The following is a 19,658-nucleotide window of genomic DNA, read 5'->3' as shown; positions in this document are numbered from 1 at the left end:
CCCGCTCGCCCCGGCCCGCCCCGGCCCGCCCCCTCCCCTTCCCCGCGGCCGGTGGGCGCGCTAGCGACCGCGGCGGAGGCGGAGCGGCGCCGGCGCGGGCGTGGTCACGGCCGTACGCGGCTGCGGGGCGGGCGCGTCCTCCGCTCTCGTCCGGGGGCGTCCTAGAGCGGCCCCCCCGGGGAGGCAGCCCCGGAAGACCGCCAAGAAATTGCCCCGGGGGCGGGGAGGGAGGAAAGCCGGGCGCTCCTGGTAACCCGCCCCTCCCTCGTCACGCGATCGCGCGAGGCGGAAAGAGGGAACCGCGGCCGCCGCGACGCCCCGACAGGTTGGCGAGGAGGTAGGGAAGGGGCGGGACAACGCGGCTGAGGAGGACTGCGCCTGCGCCGTGGGACGCGTCGGTCCCGCCGCTTCCGGGTCCGCCTGCGGAGGCCTCCCGAGGGCTGAAGGTCGTTGGTGGGGGCCGGGGGTGGCGTGGTTTGAGCTTCTGGGCCGCGCGGCGCTGCTGGGGAGGGTTGTCGCAGGGTTTCCCCAGACCCTCCCAAATTGGAGGAAAAAAGGAGGAGGACGGAAGTCGCCGGGGAAGAGGCCTCCAGTAATCTTTTGTTCAGATAATGGCATCCTTGCTGCCAGAAGCGTTGGCTTCGGGGAGCCGGGTGTGGGGTTGCGGGCCCTCCTCCCCATTAATGGGGTGGGTGTGGACCAGAATGGGGCCGGGCTGGCCGTTTAGAAGTCTTGGAATCCAGACTTTTTTTGCTTTCACAGTTATCACCACCGTCGTCGTCGAAGTAATAGATGTCCATGTTTAGGAAACCTAGTATCGGAGAATTTGTAATAAAAAGCAAGAGCTCCCCATCCTCAGAGGCAGCCACTTTTAACCAGTTGTGTTTTTAATTCTGATTACATAAAATACATGCTAGCTCTTGCTTTAGTTACCTTTTGACTTAATACTATTAATGAAGATAGGGCACACTACACCATCTCCTTTCTCTCTCCCTAACATACCCTTATAACTTCAAACAACATATGAATCCACGTAAAAAATCCACAGATTTTTTAAAACTGTGCACTTCATACTCTGTTTTTTATTGCATCAGTTTTTAGTAACAGTACCGGGAATACGGTAAGGTAAATGAGGCATTCACCTCCGATGTAATTTAAGGGAGCACTAATCAAGATTAATAAAGACAAGATCATTATTACTCATTTTTCCTTTTGCCCCAAACTCAGTATATCAGGGCAAGGCACTGTTACTGATTATGTTTTTAATGCTCCCCGGCGTTAAAATACTTAGTTTGGCTGCTGTGTTTGGATTGTAGTCCTCTTGTCAAAAGCCCCCTCCCCAGATACCACAACACAACATCATAAGACGAAGGTGAGGGGATTGCTTACTCAGGTAAGGACAAACACTACTTGGCAAACCTTTGGCAGTGTCTAGGAGAAGGTAAGGCCAGAATTTATTGAGAGTTGGAAGTTTAGTCTAAGGCGTGTCTTTCATTTCAGGACTGGGTAAGAACCCCTGTACAACAGTAGAAAATTGGTGGAAACATCAAGGCGAGGGAATTCAGATAACCTCAGAAGGCAAACTGGCTGTTAATGGTTAAACCATTTGCCTGGGCTGGACAGTCAAGAAGAGTTAAAAAAAAAAAAAAATGCTAATGAAGGCATAGGACCACAAAGTTCTGTTAATGTAGGCAGTAAGATGTGGTTTGGGTTCTCTGTGTCCAGGTTGAGTGTAGGGGTAGATGATCTTCATGAATACATTCTATTCAATAACTATTTCATAATGCCCAGACATGGTTTTAGGCACAAGGGGATACTGTGAGGAATAATGCCCTCATGGAGCTGATAATCTAGTGGGAGACAGAGGCATTAAAGAAGTAAACAAATCACACTCTGAAATTCTATTACTTAGTAAACTACAATGAAGAAAATAAATCAAGCTAAGGGGATAGAGGGACTGGGGGTGGTGGAGAATGCTAATTTAGATAGGGTGAACAGGGAAGGCCTTGCTGAGGAGTCGGAGGATGAACTGAGACCTAAATAGGGAAAGAGAACCAGTTATGTGAAGGTCTGGGGAAGACTGCTCAAGTCTGAGGAAGAGCAAGTATGCAGGTCCTGAGGGTGAGCGTGAGCTAGAGGAAGTGTTATGGCAAACGTCAGAGCCGAGAGGTAGGCCAGGCGCAGACCCCATGTGGCACTGTGGGCCAACACAAAGACTTTAAATTTTAATAGGAATTTATAATAGGAAGCCTTTAATTGATTTTCAGTGGGGTTTTGTGACCTGATTTACATTTTTAAATATTAATTGTGGAACTGTTCAAACATGTACAAAGGTAGAAGGAATAATACAACAAACATCTACTTTTCACCCAGGTACAATAATTATCCACTGTACCTTCACCCAATTCCCCTCCATGTTAAAGCAAATCGGATATCATATCCATAAAGACTTTTAGTATGTATCTTTAAACTATTTTTAACACAATCCCAATCCCATTATCACAATTGGAAATATTAACAAAAATGTCTTGTGGTCATTACAATCGATATTCAAATGTTTCATAAAAAACTGTCTACAGTTAGTTAGTTCAAATCAGGGTCCAAACAAATTCTGCACATTGCAGTTGGTTGATAAGAATCTTAAGTCTCTTTTAATGTATAGGTTTCCACTGTACAATTTTTTTCTTCAACTTATTTGTTGAAAAAGCTAGGTCAAGTGGCACCTGGGTGGCTTAGGTCTTGATCTCAGGGTCACACCCAGTGTGACCTTAAAAAAAAAGAAAGAAACAGAAGAAAAAGGTAGGTCATTTTTCGCATTGAATTTCCCACAATCTGGATTTTACCATCTCTGTGATGTCTTTGATTTGTTCCTCGGTTTCTGTATTTTCTGTAAGCTGTTGGTTGTATCTAGAGGCATTGTTAGATTCAGACTTGAGGTTCTGGCAGAAAGTACTCCCTGTGGCATAGTTTCCATTTTAAAATATCACTGTGGTGGTTCTGAAAAGAGTGAGCAATAGAAGGAAAATAGTGGAAACAGACCAGTTTCAAAGCTAATGAAAGCTTGGACTGTGGAGGGAGTGAAGTGCATAAATTCAATATGAATTTTTTTTTTTTTTTGCGAGAGAGAGCACGAGAAGGAGGAGGGTCAGAGGGAGAAGCAGACTCCCCGCTGAGCAGGGAGCCCGATGCGGGACTCGATCTGGGACTCCAGGATCATGACCTGAGCTGAAGGCAGTCGCTTAACCAACTGAGCCACCCAGGCGCCCCTCAATATGAATTTTTTAAAAAGATTTTATTTATTAATTTTTGAGAGCAAGAGTGAGAGCACGCATGAGCGGTGGGTGGGGGGCACAGGGAGAGGCAGACTCCCCGCTGAGCAGGGAGCCCAATGTGGGGCTCAATCTCAGGACCCTGGGATCATGACCTGAGCTGGATCATGACCCGAGCTGAAGGCAGATGCTTAATGACTGAGCCACCCAGGTGCCCCTACAATGAAGATTCTTATCTCCAAGAAAGAAACCCAAAGCTGATAAAAGCTATCATGAACTTACTTACAGGTATTACTTTTCTGACCTTCAGTCCTACCATAGATATCTTACCAATTGCTTCGGAAAAAAATGAAAGAAGCAGTCAAATCGGGTCACCATCCTTTCCATCCTTCCTGTACGGTATTTTTCAAATTTCCCAGTCGTTAAAAAAAGAAGCCTATTTCTCTTGTTCATACTGTGGATTTTTCTCCCAGCAGTGGATGTTTTGCCTTGGGGAATGGAAAGGGCAAAGCGCTACAGTACAGATTATTACTCAGACGGAAACCTGGCTAAGCCATAAGAAAAGCCAGCCTTGATACAGCTTCTCAGAAACTTTCTTGCATGTCTGATGGTATATGGATAATGATTTACTGAGCCAGCTGCGCTTAAGGAAATTAACAGAAATGTCTTAATAAACACATAGCAACTTTTGCTTGAAAAAAAAAAATCAGGGGTGGGGCGCCTGGGTGGCTCAGTTGGATGGGCATCTGGCTCTTGGTTTTAGCTCAGGTCGTAATCTAATGGGTTGTGGGATTGAGCCCTGCATAGGGCTCTGCACTCAGCGGGGAGTCTGCTTGATGATTCTCTCCCTCTGCCCTTCACCCCCCCAAAAAATAAATAAATCTTTAAAAAATAAATAAAATTAAAAACTGGGGTAGCTGGGTGGCTCAGTCAGTCAGGTGTCTGCCTTTGGCTTAGGTCATGATCTCAGGGTCCTGGGATTGAACCCTTAATCAGGCTCCCTGCTCAGTGGAGAGTCTGCTTCTCCCTCTCCCTCTGCCCCTCACCCCACTCCTGCACGCTTTCTCTCTCAAATAAATAATAAATAAATAATAAATAAAATCTTTAAACATAAAGAAATGGATGAATGAATAATCAATGATGGGGCGCCTGGCTGGTTCAGTCAGCAGAGCATGCTACTCTTGATCTCAGGGTTGTGGGTTTGAGCCCTGTGTTGGGCATAGAGATTACTTAAATAAATAAGTAAACTTGAAAAAAAATCAATGAGGTTGAAATTTGCAAAAGCATATACGCCTCCAAAGAGTCAATTCTACTGTATGAATAAAATAAAAAATAAAAATAAATTTAATGACGTAGTTATTTATAGCTTAGTTTATAGTATATGTGGTACTTGAGAGTAGAAAAATTTTAAGATTTATTTATTTTAGGGGCACCTGGGTGGCTTAGTCGGTTAAGCGGCTGCCTTCAGCTCGGGTCATGATCCCAGGGTCCTGGGATCGAGCCCCGCATCGGGCTCCTTGCTCGGCGGGGAGCCTGCTTCTCCCTCTCCCTCTGCCTGCCACTCGGCCTACTTGTGCTCTCTCTCTCTGTTGAATAAATAAAAACCTTAAAAAAAAATTAAAAAAAAAAGATTTATTTATTTTAGATGGGGAGGGGGGTGGGGGGAGGGGTAGAGGGAGAGAATCCTCAAGTAGACTCACCACTGAGCACAGAGCCAAATGCAGGGCTCAAGCCTGGGACCCTGAGATCACACATGACCAGAGCAGAAGCCGAGTCGCACGCTTAACCGACTAAGCCACCCAGGTACCCCTAGAAAAATTACTTTTTAAAAAAAGAGTCTAGGGCGCCTGGGTGGCTCAGTCGTTAAGCGTCTGCCTTCGGCTCAGGTCATGATCCCAGGGTCCTGGGATCGAGTCCCACATTGGGCTCCCTGCTCGGTGGGAAGCCTGCTTCTCGCTCTCCCACTCCCCCTGCTTGTGTTCCTGCTCTCGCTATCTCTCTCTCTCTGTCAAATAAATAAATAAAATCTTAAAAAAATAAAAAAAGAGTCTAAGTTTTTACCTTTTTGCTAGATGGGACAGAATTGTCCCCATTATCCCAAAACAGGACCCAATACATTTTTTTTCTTCTCTTGGCTGATTTTTGGTTTTGCTTTGTTTTGTTTTTTGCTTCTCTCTCATGCCAAAGATGATTTGGGGGCTCTCTCATTTCTGGGTCCAGGAATGGCTCTGCTCCCTGGTCGCAGGGATATAGAACATCTGCACTTAGAGCAATAGGACTAGGCCTTGGCCATTTGCCCTGTGCTGTTGTTCTGACTTGAAATGATCCTTGAACATTGACCAGTGACAGTCCTGATGACCTCGTTAGAGGGTACTAACACCTGTTATGCAAGGTTCTAGGTAACATTAAGTTTCTTTTACCTTTTTTTTTTAATTAAGTAGGCTCTATGCCCAGTGCAGATCCGAATGTGGGGCTTGAACTCACGACCCTGAGATCAAGACCTGGGCTGAGATCAAGAGTCAGACGCTTAACCAGCTGAGCCACCCGGGCTCCCCTAATATTAAGCTTCTGTGCTAAAGCTGTATTATCTGGCTTCTGCAAGGATCTTACTTGGGATGATTTCATTGACATTTCCTGTGTTTCTGTCTCCCTTGGTTTAGCCTGTTAAACAGTTGAAACCTATCACCTTCAGGGTTCCTTTTTTTTTTTTTAATGTTTTATTTTATTTATTCATGAAAGTCAGAGAGAGAGAGAGAGGCAGAGGCAGAGGGAGAAGCAGGCTCCCCGCCTAGCAGGGAGCCCAATGCGGGACTCGATCCCAGGAACCTAGGATCATGACTTGAGCCAAAGGCAGACGCTTAACCATCTGAGCCACCCAGGCGCCCCCAGGGTTCCTTTGTCACTGAATAATTATTCCTGAATCCCCACTTCCCTAACATTTTCTACACATGGATCCTAATGTTCTGGAGTGTTCTTTCACACATACATATTTTATGTACATGCCTGCTCCTTACCTTTTCCCCTGATGGTCTATCTTGGCGATCCTGCCATATGAGTGCATACGATGCCTCATCTTAAAAAGCCTGCCAAGTGTCCTTTGCATTATTATCACATGACTTATTAAACCAATGTTTTCTCTTTTTAAAATTACTAACAAAACTCATAACCCTAGTCTAACCATGAGAAAAACATCAGAGAAACCCAAACGGAAGGGGGCCACCCTGGCACCCCGGGGTCTTCATTTTTTTTTTTTAATAACCTTTTTATTTTAGAATAGTTTTAGATTTATATTTAAAAAAACAAACCTGTAGGGGCATCTGGGTGGCTCCGTCAGTTGGGCGTCCAACTCTTGATCTCAGCTCCTGTCTTGATCTCAGGGTCATTGGTTCAGGCCCACCCTGAGCTCTGCGATGGGTGTGGAGCCTACTAAAAAAAAAAGGAAAACTCACTTTATGTACAATTATGAAAGAATGTCAAAATATATTGGGACATCTGGGTGGCTCAGTTGGTTAAGCGTCTGCCTTCAGCTCAGGTCATGATCCCAAGTCCTGGATCGAGTCCCACATCGGGCTCCTTGCTCAGCAGGGAGCCTGCTTCTCTCTCTGCCACTCCCCCTGCTTGTGCTCTCGCTCTCTTTCTCTCTCTAAGTAAATAAAATCTTAAAAAAAATACATTAGGTGAAAAAAATCAAAATACAGAACAGCATATATAGTATAGAGGGAAGGGGTTAGGCACCTGGTGGCTTAGTCGGTTAAACATCCTACTCTTGATTTTGGCTCAGGTCATGATTTCAGGGTCATGAGACTGAGCCCCGAGTCTGGCTGCACGCTGTGTGATGGGTGTGGAGTCTCCTTGAGATTCTCTCCGTCTGTCCCTCTCCCACCCCTGCTCGTGCTCGCTCTCTCAAATAAATAAAATTAAAAAAAAAAAAATTTAGAGTATAGAGGGGAAATAAATATCTTTGTTATTGTTTGCATAATGAAACCCTGGAAGGTTACATAAGAAATAAATAAAAATGATTTTCTTTAAGGGCCAGGGTTGGCAAACTTCAACACAGATCAGATCCAGCTCATTGCATGTTTTTGTAAATAAAGCTTAAGGAGCAAGTCTCACTCGTTTCTCTGTGTATTGTCTGTGACTGTCTTCATACTATTATGGCAACATTGAATAGTTGTGACAGAGATGGTGAGATACTGTCTGTCCCTTTATAGACCCCTCTTCGGGGGGATCAGGGTGGGACTGAATTACAGAGGGATCGGAGTGGGATGACAGTTCTCCACGTAGTTTTTTTTTTTTTTTTAAGATTTACTTATTTATTTGAGAGAGAAAGCGTGCCTATGCATGGGGGTTGCTCGTGGGGCAGAGGGAGAGAGAGAGAGGTTTCAAGCAGACTCCGTGCAGAGCGAGGAACCTGACACGGGGCTTGATCTCACCCCCCGAGATCATGACCCAAGCCGAAACCCGAGATTCCCACACCCAACAGACTGCATCTCCCAGGTTATATCATTTTGCTTTTTTAAATTAGTGAATGGGGCGCCTGGGTGGCTCAGTCGTTGGGGGTCTGCCTTCGGCTCGGGTTGTGATCCCAGGATCCTGGGATCAAGCCCCACATCGGGCTCCTTGCTCAGCTTCTTCCTCTCCCACTCCCCCTGCTTGTCTTCCCTCTCTCGCTGTGTCTCTCTCTGTCAAATAAATAAATAAATAAATTAGTGAATGCATAACTGATCAAAAAAATTTTTAAATATTAAACTACCACTCTTAAATATTAAATTCCCACTCTTAAATATCTTTAAATACTAAAGTGCCACTGGAACTAGCCTTTCGGGTGTTGCTGGTCTTGGGTATCTGCTAATCTCAGTCTTGTGGTCTGCTTGGCTTGTCAGGAATCTTCAGAAATCCCGCCCAGCTATTTGAGATGCTGCCCAAACCTGGGATCTATTACTTCCCCTGGGAAGTCAGTGCTGGCCAAGTTCCCAACGGGGGCACACTGAGAACATTCGGCAGGTGAGAATGGTTTTTTTCATAGGGTGGGGGGATGTTTCAGTGCCTCCCACAACCCCCCGCCAGAAAAAAACAATTAAAATGGTGTTATTATAAGTTTGTTTAGTTTTTTTTTTTAATTTTTGAAGTTTTATTTATTCAAGTAATTTCTACACCCAACATGGGGCTTAAACTCATGACCCCAAGATCAAGAGTCGCACGCACCCCTGACTGAGCCACCCGGGCGTCCCTTTTCAACTTATTTTTTAAGTGCTAAGACATTAATATATTTCCACTGGAAAAAAGTAGACAATCCATAAAAGTGTAAAGAAAGCAAGTGAAAATCACCCATAATCCCTCTCTCTGGACAGCCGTTGCTAACCTTTTGGTGATTCATTTAGACACGCTCGTGTATGGATGTCCATGAATATGTGGATGGGTGTGTGTTCACACCACATATGTATAGTATCATTAGGGAAATGCAAATTAAAACTACAACGAGGTACTCCTATATGCCCACTAGAGTGGCTGAATTTAAAAAGACTGTTGATGGGGCACCTGGGTGGCTCAGTCAGTAGAACATGTGACTCTCGATCTCAGGGTTGTGAGTTCAAGCTGCGTGTTGGGTGTAGAGATTACTTAAAAAAAATAAAATCGTTAAAAAAAAAAGAAAGAAACCAGGCCAAAAAAAATTAGATGTTGTATGGTTCCATTTATGTAAAAGTTTAGAAAATGCAAAAAAAATCTATAGTGAAAAAAGAGCAGGCCAGTTGCCTGCAAGGATTGCCTGGCTGTGGTGTGTTGGAGGAATATGAAAATGCAAGAGGGAACTTTTCAGGGTGATGAAACGATGTGTTCATTATTGATTGTGCAGACAGTTGCTCAAGTGTATAAAATGTCAAATGTCAAAGTGTGTACCTTAAATATGTATAGTTTATTATATTTCAGTTATACCTAAGTAGAACCAGAGGGGAAAAGCATATGTTACAGAATGTTAAAAAGGAGGAGGGCAAAGACTTGAATAGACACTTCACAAGAGAGGATATACATAACACTTAGCGGTCATACAGAAAGTAAACAATTTTGCATATGCCAAAAAGATATATATATATACACAAATGGATAATAAGCACATGAAAAGATGCTCAACATCATTAGTCACAGGGAAATGCAAATTAAAACCACAACGAGGGCACCTGGGTGGTTCAGTCAGTTAAGCGTCTGCCATTTGGCTCAGGTCATGGTCCCAGGGTCCTAGGATCGAGCCCCGCGTTGGGCTCCCTGCTCGGCAGGGAGTCTGCTTCTCCCTCTGCCTCTGCCACTCCCCCTGCTCATGCTCTCTCTCTCAAGTAAATAAATAAAATCATTTTTTTTAAAGATTTTATTTATTTGACAGAGAGAGCGAGAGAGGGAACACAAACAGGGAGTGGGAGCACAGCGAGTGTGTGTGTTCCCTCTCTCCCTCCGGCAGGAGGCCTGCTTCTCCCTCTCCCACTCCCCCTGCTTGTGTTCCCTCTCTCACTCCCCCTGCTTGTGTTCCCTCTCTAGCTGTCTCTCTGTCAAATAAATAAATAAAATCTTTAAAAAAAAAATAAAAAATAAACAGGTGCCTTGTAATGCATGTAATTTATATCTTTATAATGTAGACTGGAAACAATTTTTCTGACTTGTTGCTGCCATTTTTATTTCTCTGATCAGAGGCCCATGGGTATATTGGCCTCCCAGAACCTTTTGAGCTTTTTGTGTTTGTTCTCTTTCTGGACAAAAATGATCACACTTTCCCTGACCTGCAGGCTGTGCCTCTATGATATGACCCAATCCCGAGTGACGCTGAGAGCTCAGCATGGATCTGATGAGCACCAGATCCTGGTCTGCACCAAGTTGGTGGAGCCGTTCCAAGCCCAGAAGGACTCCCTGTACCTTGTCCTCGGAGAGCTGGAGCACCAGGGTAAGCCAATGCTTCACATTCCCTTTTCACACCGGGTCCTGGTGGGGCAGTCTTCGGTTAGGACTGGGCCTGGCTTCTGACCCAACAGGAGTCTCCCACAGGACTAGCTTCCCTTCCAAATCAGCCCACAAGTTCAAGGACTCATGGGAAACACACATGATCGGCTCAGTGGACCTGCTCTAGGGAAGTGAGAGAAGAGAGAAATCACTAATTTCTGAAGGCCCACCACATACCAGGCCTGGTACTACACGGTTTGCTTCCATCTTTTTGAATTTGCCCACCAGGTCTTTATTTTTTATTTTTTATTTTTTTATTTTTTTAAATTTTATTACGTTATGTTAGTCACCATACAATACATCATTGGTTTTTGATGTGGTGATCCACGATTCATTGTTTTCGCTCCCTGCAGTACGTGCCCTCCTCAATACCCATCACCGGGCTAACCCATCCCCACTCCCCCCTCCCCTGCCCACCAGGTCTTTAAACTGAGTCTTATTGTTGCTGTTCCATAGATTAGAAAACTAAGGCAAGGCGAGGATGGGGCTGGAATAACAGGCCAGGAAGTCAGGGTAAGAGAAATAGAAGGAAAGGAATCCCATCAACTTGGCAGAATCTCTCCGGCATCAAGAGTTGAAGGTTGCAGGGCGCCTGGGTGGCTCAGTTGGTGAAGCGTCTGCCTTCGGCTCAGGTCATGATCCCGGGGTCCTGAGATCAAGTTCCTGCATCGGGCTCCCTGCTCAGCGGGGAGTCTTCTTCTCCCTCTCCCACTGCTCCCCCCACCCCACTTGTGCTCTCTCTCTCTCACTGTCTATCTCAAATAGATGAATAAGATCTTAAAAAAAAGAGTTGAAGGTTGCTTTTTAAAACCTAGGTACTTGAATGAATTCTTTGCCTCTCTCTGCTGGCTATCCCTGTGTCGTCTTCCTTTACATGGTTGATATCATATGTAATGTTGTATCTGGTTATTTAGACTTCATATTGTATCATAAACATTTCCCCATGTTTTTAAAATTTTTGTAGATGTAGTGTTTTATGGCTATATACTATTTTATAGATTAGATGTGTATTAATTCACAAGACCATTGCACATTTATATTGTTTCCATTTTTTGCTCTTATAAATATACTGTGCACTTACTGGTTAAAGGAATTATGGTATATTCAGTTAGTAGGATATTGTGCAGCCATTAAAAATGGTGCTGTAAATTTTTATCAGTTGACATGAAGAGATGTGCACAATATTTTCTTTTTTTTTTTGAGAGAGAGCGCGTGAGAGCGTGACCAGGGGTAAAGCGGGGAGAGGGGAAGCAGGGAGAGGCAGAAGGAGAGGAGAATCCCAACCAGTCTCCATGCCTAGCGCAGAGCCCAGTGCAGGGCTCAATCCCATGACTCTGACATCATGACCTGAGCCGAATCAAGAGTCGGATGCTCAACCAGCTGAGCCACCCAGGTGCCCTGATGTTCACAATATCTTACTAAGAAAAAGCAGTTTACAATACAATATGTATCGTATGATCCCATTTTTTTTTAAAGATTTTATTTTTAAGTAATCTCTACACCCAAAGTGTGGCTTGAGCTTAAAACCCCAAGATGAAGAGTCACATGCTCTGTGGACTGAGCTAGCCAGGCATACCTAATATACTTTTTTTTATATACATAGAAGTTTGAAAGATTATTCACCAAAATGTTAATAGCAGTTATTTCTGGGTGGTGGGACTGTGGGATTTTTTTGTATTTGTGTTAGCATTTTACAGTGAAGATATATTGCTTTTATAGCCAGAGGGGGAAAAACGTTTTAAAAAATGTATCTTTTGGGGCGCCTGGGTGGCTCAGTTGTTAAGTGTCTGCCTTCGGCTCAGGTTATGGTCTCAGGGTCCTGGGATCGAGTCCCTCACTGGGCTCCCTGCTCAGCAGGAAGCCTGCTTCTCCCTTTCCCTCTCCCACTCCCCCTGCTTGTGTTCCCTCTCTCGCTGTGTCTCTCTCTGTCAAATAAATAAAACCTTAAAAAAAAAAATTGTATCTTTTGGGGCACCTGGGTGGCTCAGTTGGTTAAGTGTCTGACTCTTGATCTCAACTCAGGTCTTGATCTCAGGTCGTGAGTTCAAGCCTGCATTGGGCTCCATGCTGGGCATGGAGCCTACTTAAAAAAATAAAAATAAAAAATAAAAAAAAACTGTATACCTCGATATATATTAAAAATGCTACAGTTAATATCCTCATGCACTGTGTTTGTCCATTTTCTGATTTTTTTTTTTTTAAGATTTTATTTATTTATTTGACAGAGAGAGACATAGCGAGAGAGGGAACACAAGCAGGGGGAGTGGGAGAGGGAGAAGCAGGCTTCCCGCGGACCGGGGAGCCCGATGTGGGGCTCGATCCCAGGACCCTGCAATCATGACCTGAGCTGAAGGCAGATGCTTAACGACTGAGCCACCCAGGCACCCCATTTTCAGATTATTTCTTCAGGATAGTTTCCTAAAAGTAGAATTGCTTTATTGAAGGATGCAAACATTTATTTCTTACCTTATAACACCAACTTCCTTCCTAAAAGTCATGGTGGTTTTTAACTCTGGATGAAATGTGCTAGAAAAAATGTTATTAGATGGTGCTTACTTTTATCTTTGATTTAATAAAAGTTCATCTTTTTTTTTTTTTTTAAAGATTTTATTTATTTGACAGAGAGAGACACAGCGAGAGAGGGAACACAAGCAGGGGGAGTGGGAGAGGGAGAAGCAGGCTTCCCACGGAGCAGGGAGCCCGATGCGGGGCTCGATCCCAGGACCCTGGGATCATGACCTGAGCTGAAGGCAGACGCTTAACGACTGAGCCACCCAGGCGCCCCAAAGTTCATCTTTATTCAGGCTTAAGCCTTTGAGCTAGCTTGCAGAATTCCTGCCCTCTTACTGATTTGAGAGAGGCATCAGGAGTGAGGGTGGGAAGGGGTACAGAGGGCCTTTGCACAAATGATTTCCACTTTGACTATAGCCTAGGTCACCTGAGGCTTTCTCCTGTACCCCCAGCCCTGCAGTGCATCCTTGGAGCTCCTGGGAGCCCACAGCCCAGTGTCCAGGATGCTAAGGCCCGACTGCAAATACAGATACAAATATTTTGCTGGTGTCTTTTGGTGCAAATCTGACATTTCATTTCCCCGTAAACACCTCATATGCCTCAACCACTGCCACCGTCATCCCCAACAAAACAGCTGTCCCTTGATATAATCTAATACCTTGTCCATGTTCACTCCCTTCCCCTCCATGGCTTTTTAAAATGGGTTAGTTCCGATCAGGATCCAAAGTCCATTTATTGCATTTGGCTTACGTACCCCAAGTCTCTGTAAGAGTTCTGTCCTTTTTTTATGCCATTTATTAGAGAGCTCGGGTCTGGAATTGGCTGATTGCTTCCTCCTGGTTGCATTAAACCTTCTTTCCCCTGCCTTTTTCTGAATGGATTGTAGTTCAGGGACGGCTCACGGTGGGTGAGGAAATGTTCTTGAGAGAAGAATCACAGTGCATAAATGCAGGAAATGTCGAAAGGCACTTCTTTTTTTTTTTTTTTAAAGATTTTATTTATTTATTCGAGAGAGAGAGAATGAGAGACAGCACGAGAGGGAAGAGGGTCAGAGGGAGAAGCAGACTCCCCGCCGAGCAGGGAGCCCGATGCGGAACTCGATCCCGGGACTCCAGGATCATGACCTGAGCCGAAGGCAGTCGCTTAACCAACTGAGCCACCCAGGCGCCCGAAAGGCACTTCTTTAAAAGTCCTGATAAAATAATGAATCCAGGCAAGGATCGTTACCACTGGCTGCTCCCATCGGTCCACGAAAGGTCCACGAAAGCACGGCAGGAACGCCGTACAGCAGGGATCAGCCAACACCTGGGCCTCCCCCAAAGGCCCCGCTGTAGAAGCAGATGGATCAGCCCCGATGCACCTGGAAGGCACAGGCAGCAAGCAACACTCTCAAGTGTCCTTGCCCCCGCCCCCCAAACCTGAACCCGAATGATCAAGCCTCGGGTCAGGCAGCATTCTCCCTGGGCTCTGGCTACTTGACTGCTTGGCATTATTTTCATCACAATCTGTGTGGTTTTTTTTTTTTCTTAAGAAAAAACTTCCCCCTAAATTTCTAATTTCTCAGTAAGACGTGCTCATCCTTTGAAACTGACACACGGAAGTAAAGAGCCATGAGGAGGAAGGGCCAGAGTGTGGGCTGAGTGTGGAGGTGGCTGCTGATCCCTGGTCTGCAACGTTCCTGCCTGGCTGCTTCCAAACCTCTGTGTGTCTGGTCCCGGTCAGGTCCTAAGTCCAGGGGGGCACAAACATCAACTAGACACAGATCTGTCAGGTGGCAAGGTTAGCAACTCTAAGGACAGACAAGAGGCCTCCTAAAGTCACCTTTCTGGGACACCTGGCCGGCTCAGTCGTAAGAGCACGTGATTCTTGATCTCGGGGTCGTGCATTTGAGCCCCACGTTGGGTGTAGAGATTAAATAAGTAAAACTTAAAAAGAAAAATAAAGTCACTTTCCCGAAATTTGTGCACACAGCGAGCCGAGGAGACCAAAAAGGTGAAGAAATGCCTGCCAGAAACCCACTGGCTCTGACGGGTTCTTGGAGTACCAAGCAAGAGCCTGAGGGGTCCCTCCCAGGGTGGGTGTGTTGGGACCCAGCCTTTCCTAGGAGTTCCTAGGAGAATTCCCGGCTGTAGGTGACCTTGCCTACAGCGCGAGGTTGCCCTTGAGCCCTCGCCATAAATCCTACCCGTCTGGTTTTCTTCTCGCTGGTCCCTGCCCTTACAAGCCTTCCTGTTGTGTCTTCTGGAACCTTCGCTCCTCCCTGAAAGGCTTTTTACGCTCTCGTCTGCCTGAAACCTGGCGCTTTCCCAGGACCACAGCTCCCCTCCCATCCCCATGTAGAGCCTGGTCAGCCTTCCCGGTCACACACGCCGCAGGGCCCAGAGGTGGGGCCAGCAGCCTGCTAGCTGCTCGGGTTTGCCGTTCACACCTTTGTTCTTCTCTGCGGCCAACCGGTTCTGTCCCACTTCTGCCTCCCACAGCCACGGCCACGCCTCTGCCACCTGGGACTGCAGCCCTGACTCCTGGTACCTCCCTGCTCTTCAGCCCCGCAGGACCTGTGCACTTCGGGCTCCTTTTTCTCCTGCCTTCTCTCCTGTTCACTTTCCTCTGCTCCAGCCTGGCCTCGCTGCCATGGCAACCCCTTTCCTGGTGGAAGTTTCCGGCCCTTGCCTTCCATCACCACTGCCTGCACTAGGGCCTTATGCGCATCCCGGTCCACCCCCTCCCACCATGCGTCACTCGCCTGTCACAGGAGACCCCTACTTCATCACCTCCTCGCCCCTTTCGGTAGACTGCCTCACCTCCTAAGTCCCAGGTCCAACAGAGGCCGCAGCAAGAGCCCCTCCTAAAATTACCCGTGTCCACACGCGCCAGTGTCCCCTTTCTTCCCGTCTGGGAGGAGGAAGGGCCCATCTTCCCTGCAGCGTGACTCATGGCTGTCCTCCCATGGGGACTTTGCCCTCTCAACTGAGTCCTTAACCTGTTAGCACTGCCTCTTCCCTCTCAGCGTATAAATCACTCAAGCTTCTTCTATATTAAAATAATAACAGTGTCATCATTTTCTGCTCTGTATCCCTACCTCGCTATGATCCTCCTTCCCTGCTCGGACAGACATCCTAAAAGGTCTGTTCTTTCCATCACCCCTTCCCTCTCTCCTACCCATGCCTCCACCCACTGCATTCCCACTGCCCTTGGCATTCAGTCCCTCTGTTGCTCTGAATTCGTTAAGCTTGAAAAAAATTCCCCTAAAGGACTCTCTAGCCGTCTTGTCTGTAGACTCTCTTCTCCCCTCCCTGCAGTTATTTCTTCAAATGCTGTTCTTGTATCCCAGTTACAAGGACCTGCAGATGGACTGACAGAATTGCCCAGTTTGGGCACCTGGTTGGCTCAGTTGGTTAAGCGACCGCCTTCGCTCAGGTCATGATCCTGGAGTCCCGGGTTCGAGTCCCGCATCGGGCTCCCTGCTCGGCAGGGAATCTGCTTCTCCCTCTGACCCTCCCCCCTCTCATGCTCTCTCTATCTCATTTTCTCTCTCAAATAAATAAATAAAATCTTTAAAAAAAAAAAAAGAATTGCCCAGTTTGTCCCTTGTGATAATCATATTTCTTAAGGTCACTTCCATGTTTAATAATATTTTTCATTCACAGGGAGAAACAACATGTTCCTCAATATAAATCTAGGAGGGCGGGTTTCCCCAGGCTGATGGGAGGAAAGAGCTGATAGGCATCATGTAAGGAAAGTTCTGTGCAGGGTGCCTGGGTGGCTTAGTCAGTTAAGCATCTGCCTCTTGGTTTCGGCTCAGGTCATGAAATTGAGCCCCATGCCAGGGTCAAGCCCCACATTGGGTGTAGAGCCTACTTAAAAAAAGAAAGAGAGAGAGAGTAGGAGGGAGGGAGGGAGGTAGGAAGAAAAGGAAGGAAGGAAGGAAAAGAAAGGAAGGAAAGAAACAAGGAAGAGAAGAAAGAAAGTGGTCTAGACTAGGAGGAAGGCAAGGCATGACCTATCTAACCAGAGAGGCTGTATCTCAAAACCGCATCAAAGGAAACAGGATGTCCTAGAACACTGATTATGTTTGTTGACGTGACCAGAGAGCATAAAGAACATGGATGAAAAAAATTTAAAAAACGGGGCTCCTGGGTGGCTCAGTTGGTCGAGCATCTGACTACTTGATCTCGGGGTTGTTCTCTCAACTCACGTGGAGCCTACTTAAAAAAAAACCTGTTAGGGCAGGCCCAGATGTCTCTCCTGCTTGAGGTCACCTGCACGTTGACAGATCTTTCCATCAGGTCAACACAGCAGTGTGTTAGAAGCACCTCCCAGCCCCTTGTCCAGGGTGGGATGACTTACCTCTACAAGGCCAAACTCCCCCCTTGGATTTACTAATTATGGGGTTCTCTTTGCCCCAATTTTCAATGTCAGTGGGGCCCAGTATGCTAAGGAGGCCCTTCCCTTAGTACAAATGGAGAACTGGGATGGTGATTGCGACCCCTCCTCAACCCTGGGCACTTGGGGCAGGGAAGGTGGCGGGAATTAAGATGACAAAAGACGGACGTTAGAGGGGACATCTATCTGGCCCTTCCTCCATGGAGAAGTGGGATTTTCAGGCTCTCCCCTAAGCTCCAGACACGTGTGGGGATAGTGTGCGGCAGGCCCACCGTTCTGAAGCCCAAGTAGAGAAAGGTTACCAGTGTCCGAATGCCATCCTTCAAACTCATCCTGAGAGTGAGTCCGGGGGAAACAGCTGGAATGCGTCCGTGGGGTGTGTTGCTGACACGGGGGTCAGTCACTGCTAGTGCCTCGTGCTTGTGTCTTTCAGATGGAGGCTCCGTGGTGAAGGCCCGGGTGCTGACCTGTGTGGAAGGAATGAATCTCCCCTTGTTGGAACAAGCCGTCCGGGAGCAGAGGAGGTACCAGCAAGAGAGGGACAACGGCCAGGAGCAAATGGCAGTTCCTGGCAACCGTCCCCCCCCAGCCTGCTCCTGAGGCCAAGCCCACTGGAGATGCCTGAGCAGAGAAGATGCAGGACCTTCCCCAGAGTGACAGCCTTTTTCTGGAGCTGGACCGAAGCGGAGGGGTTGCTAATTTGGATTGTTCTGGACACCTCCCCCCCCTCCCCGCTAGGAGCCTGCTGGAGGCTGAGCTGTGGGGTGCTGGGACCTGAGCCTCGAGGGGGAATATGGAGGGTTCTGGAAGGTCCTCATGAATAAAGGCCCCAGTGGGGGAGACCTTGCGTTGTGTGCACGTGGTGCAGCGCCGGAGGGGGCCAGGAGGGGGAGCCGCGGAGCAGGCAGCCTGCTGGCAGTGAGGCCCCAGGAGCGCAGGGTTTCTGGTGAATTCTGGGCTGGGGTTTGTGGGAGGGGTGTTAGGGGCCCCCAGGGCCGGGGTGGTGGGCTCAGGATGCAGGGGGGCCGCCCCCACCGAAGTTCTGCCCTCAGAGGAGGCCGAGCGTCCCAGACAGTTGGGGCCCAGCCCCTCACCCTGGCCGTGCGGCCTAGGGCAGGAGGGTGGCCCCAGAAACCCTTCCCAACCCCTGACTTCTGCCCTGGGGCTGACTCCAGCCCCCCAGGCTGCCCTTCCGGGTAGCCTTCACCCCCCCAGAGCCTGGGCCGAGGCAGGGGCTCTGCTGAGAAGTTTGGGCCCTCCTGCGCCCCGTAGCTGGGGCACCTTCCTGCCTGGGCCGGGCGGGCTCCTGGGGCTGGGGGGGCGCAGAGGCGGGCCTGGGCCCGGGGGGCGGCTGGGCAGGGTGTTCTGTGGGGGCCGGAGGGGCGGCGGGGGTGCTGGGTGTGGCGGTGAATGCCCCAGGCGCCCTCTGTTTCCTGGGCAGCTCTGCGGCTATGGATGTGTTCCAGAAGGTGGAGAAGATCGGAGAGGGCACCTATGGGGTGGTGTATAAGGCCAAGAACAAGGAGACAGGGCAGCTCGTGGCCCTCAAGAAGATCAGGCTGGATCTGTGAGTGCCGCCGCGGCCCCCGAGACCCCCCGCCCCGGGGGCGGCCCCTGCCCCTCACCTCCACGTCTGAGGGCGGGCGCCCGGGCGGCCCTCCCGTCCGCATTCCGGCCACGCTTTGCCCAGGGCCCTGGGTGGTGTCAGGAGGGGCTGGGGAGCACAGTGCCCCGTCTCTGGGGGGCCAGGCCGTTCTTAGGAACACGGACCTCACGGGTGCCTGCCCCGGGGCAGACGCACCCCTCCCGGGTTGCCGCCGCCACTGCTGTCCGCTCCTGCCCTGCAGGGAAACCGAGGGAGTCCCAAGCACGGCCATCAGGGAGATCTCCCTGCTCAAAGAGCTTAAGCACCCCAACATCGTCAGGTGAGCTGGGGAAGGACGTGGGGAAGCGGGGCCTGTCGCGGTCCCGCTGGGAGCCGCGTGCTGACTGGTGTCCCCCCGGCCAGGCTGCTGGACGTGGTGCATAGTGAGAGGAAGCTTTACCTGGTGTTTGAGTTCCTCAGCCAGGACCTGAAGAAGTACATGGACTCGGCCGCAGCCTCCGAGCTGCCCCTGAGCCTGGTCAAGGTAGCGCGGGAAGGACGGGGAAGGAAGGACGGGGAAGGACGGGGAAGGATGGGAAGGACGGGGAAGGACGGGGAAGGAAGGACGGGGAAGGATGGGAAGGACGGGGAAGGAAGGACGGGGAAGGACGGGGAAGGCGGGGAAGGAAGGACGGGGAAGGCAGGGAAGGACGGGGAAGGAAGGACGGGGAAGGACGAGGAAGGACGGGGAAGGAAGGACGGGGAAGGATGGGAAGGACGGGGAAGGAAGGACGGGGAAGGACGGGGAAGGACGGGGAAGGAAGGACGGGGAAGGCAGGGAAGGACGGGGAAGGAAGGACGGGGAAGGACGGGGAAGGCGGGGAAGGAAGGACGGGGAAGGACAGGGAAGGCGGGGGGGGGGGGGG

At 48.6% G+C, this 19,658-nt stretch overlaps 1 protein-coding gene across 5 annotated transcripts in view; it reads left to right on the top strand.

The window, feature by feature from the left end:
- Positions 1–33: 33 nt before the first annotated feature.
- LOC118024249 (cyclin-dependent kinase 3) overlaps positions 34–19,658 on the top strand; it is a 22,476-nt gene continuing 2,851 nt past the window's right edge. Inside the window, exons 1-7 of one of the 5 annotated variants that reach the window (XM_035025973.1) lie at positions 34–337; positions 8,153–8,273; positions 10,043–10,197; positions 17,581–17,671; positions 18,589–18,714; positions 18,995–19,072; positions 19,156–19,276. In XM_035025973.1, the coding sequence (XP_034881864.1) occupies positions 8,185–8,273; positions 10,043–10,197; positions 17,581–17,671; positions 18,589–18,714; positions 18,995–19,072; positions 19,156–19,276 (660 nt within the window). In that variant the 5' untranslated portion in view covers positions 34–337; positions 8,153–8,184. Of the gene's footprint in view, positions 447–8,152; positions 8,274–10,042; positions 10,198–17,580; positions 17,995–18,588; positions 18,715–18,994; positions 19,073–19,155; positions 19,277–19,658 lie in introns of those variants that run through there. The other 4 variants (XM_035025972.1, XM_035025974.1, XM_035025976.1 and 1 more) reach the window with 4 other exon arrangements.

This window comes from Mirounga leonina, unplaced genomic scaffold, assembly GCF_011800145.1.
Source record: "Mirounga leonina isolate KUSES-001 unplaced genomic scaffold, KU_Mleo_1.0 Mir_197, whole genome shotgun sequence".
NCBI classification, from domain to species: domain Eukaryota; kingdom Metazoa; phylum Chordata; class Mammalia; order Carnivora; family Phocidae; genus Mirounga; species Mirounga leonina.
Note: the sequence above shows the minus strand (reverse complement) of the source record. Positions and strands in the feature narration are given on the sequence as shown.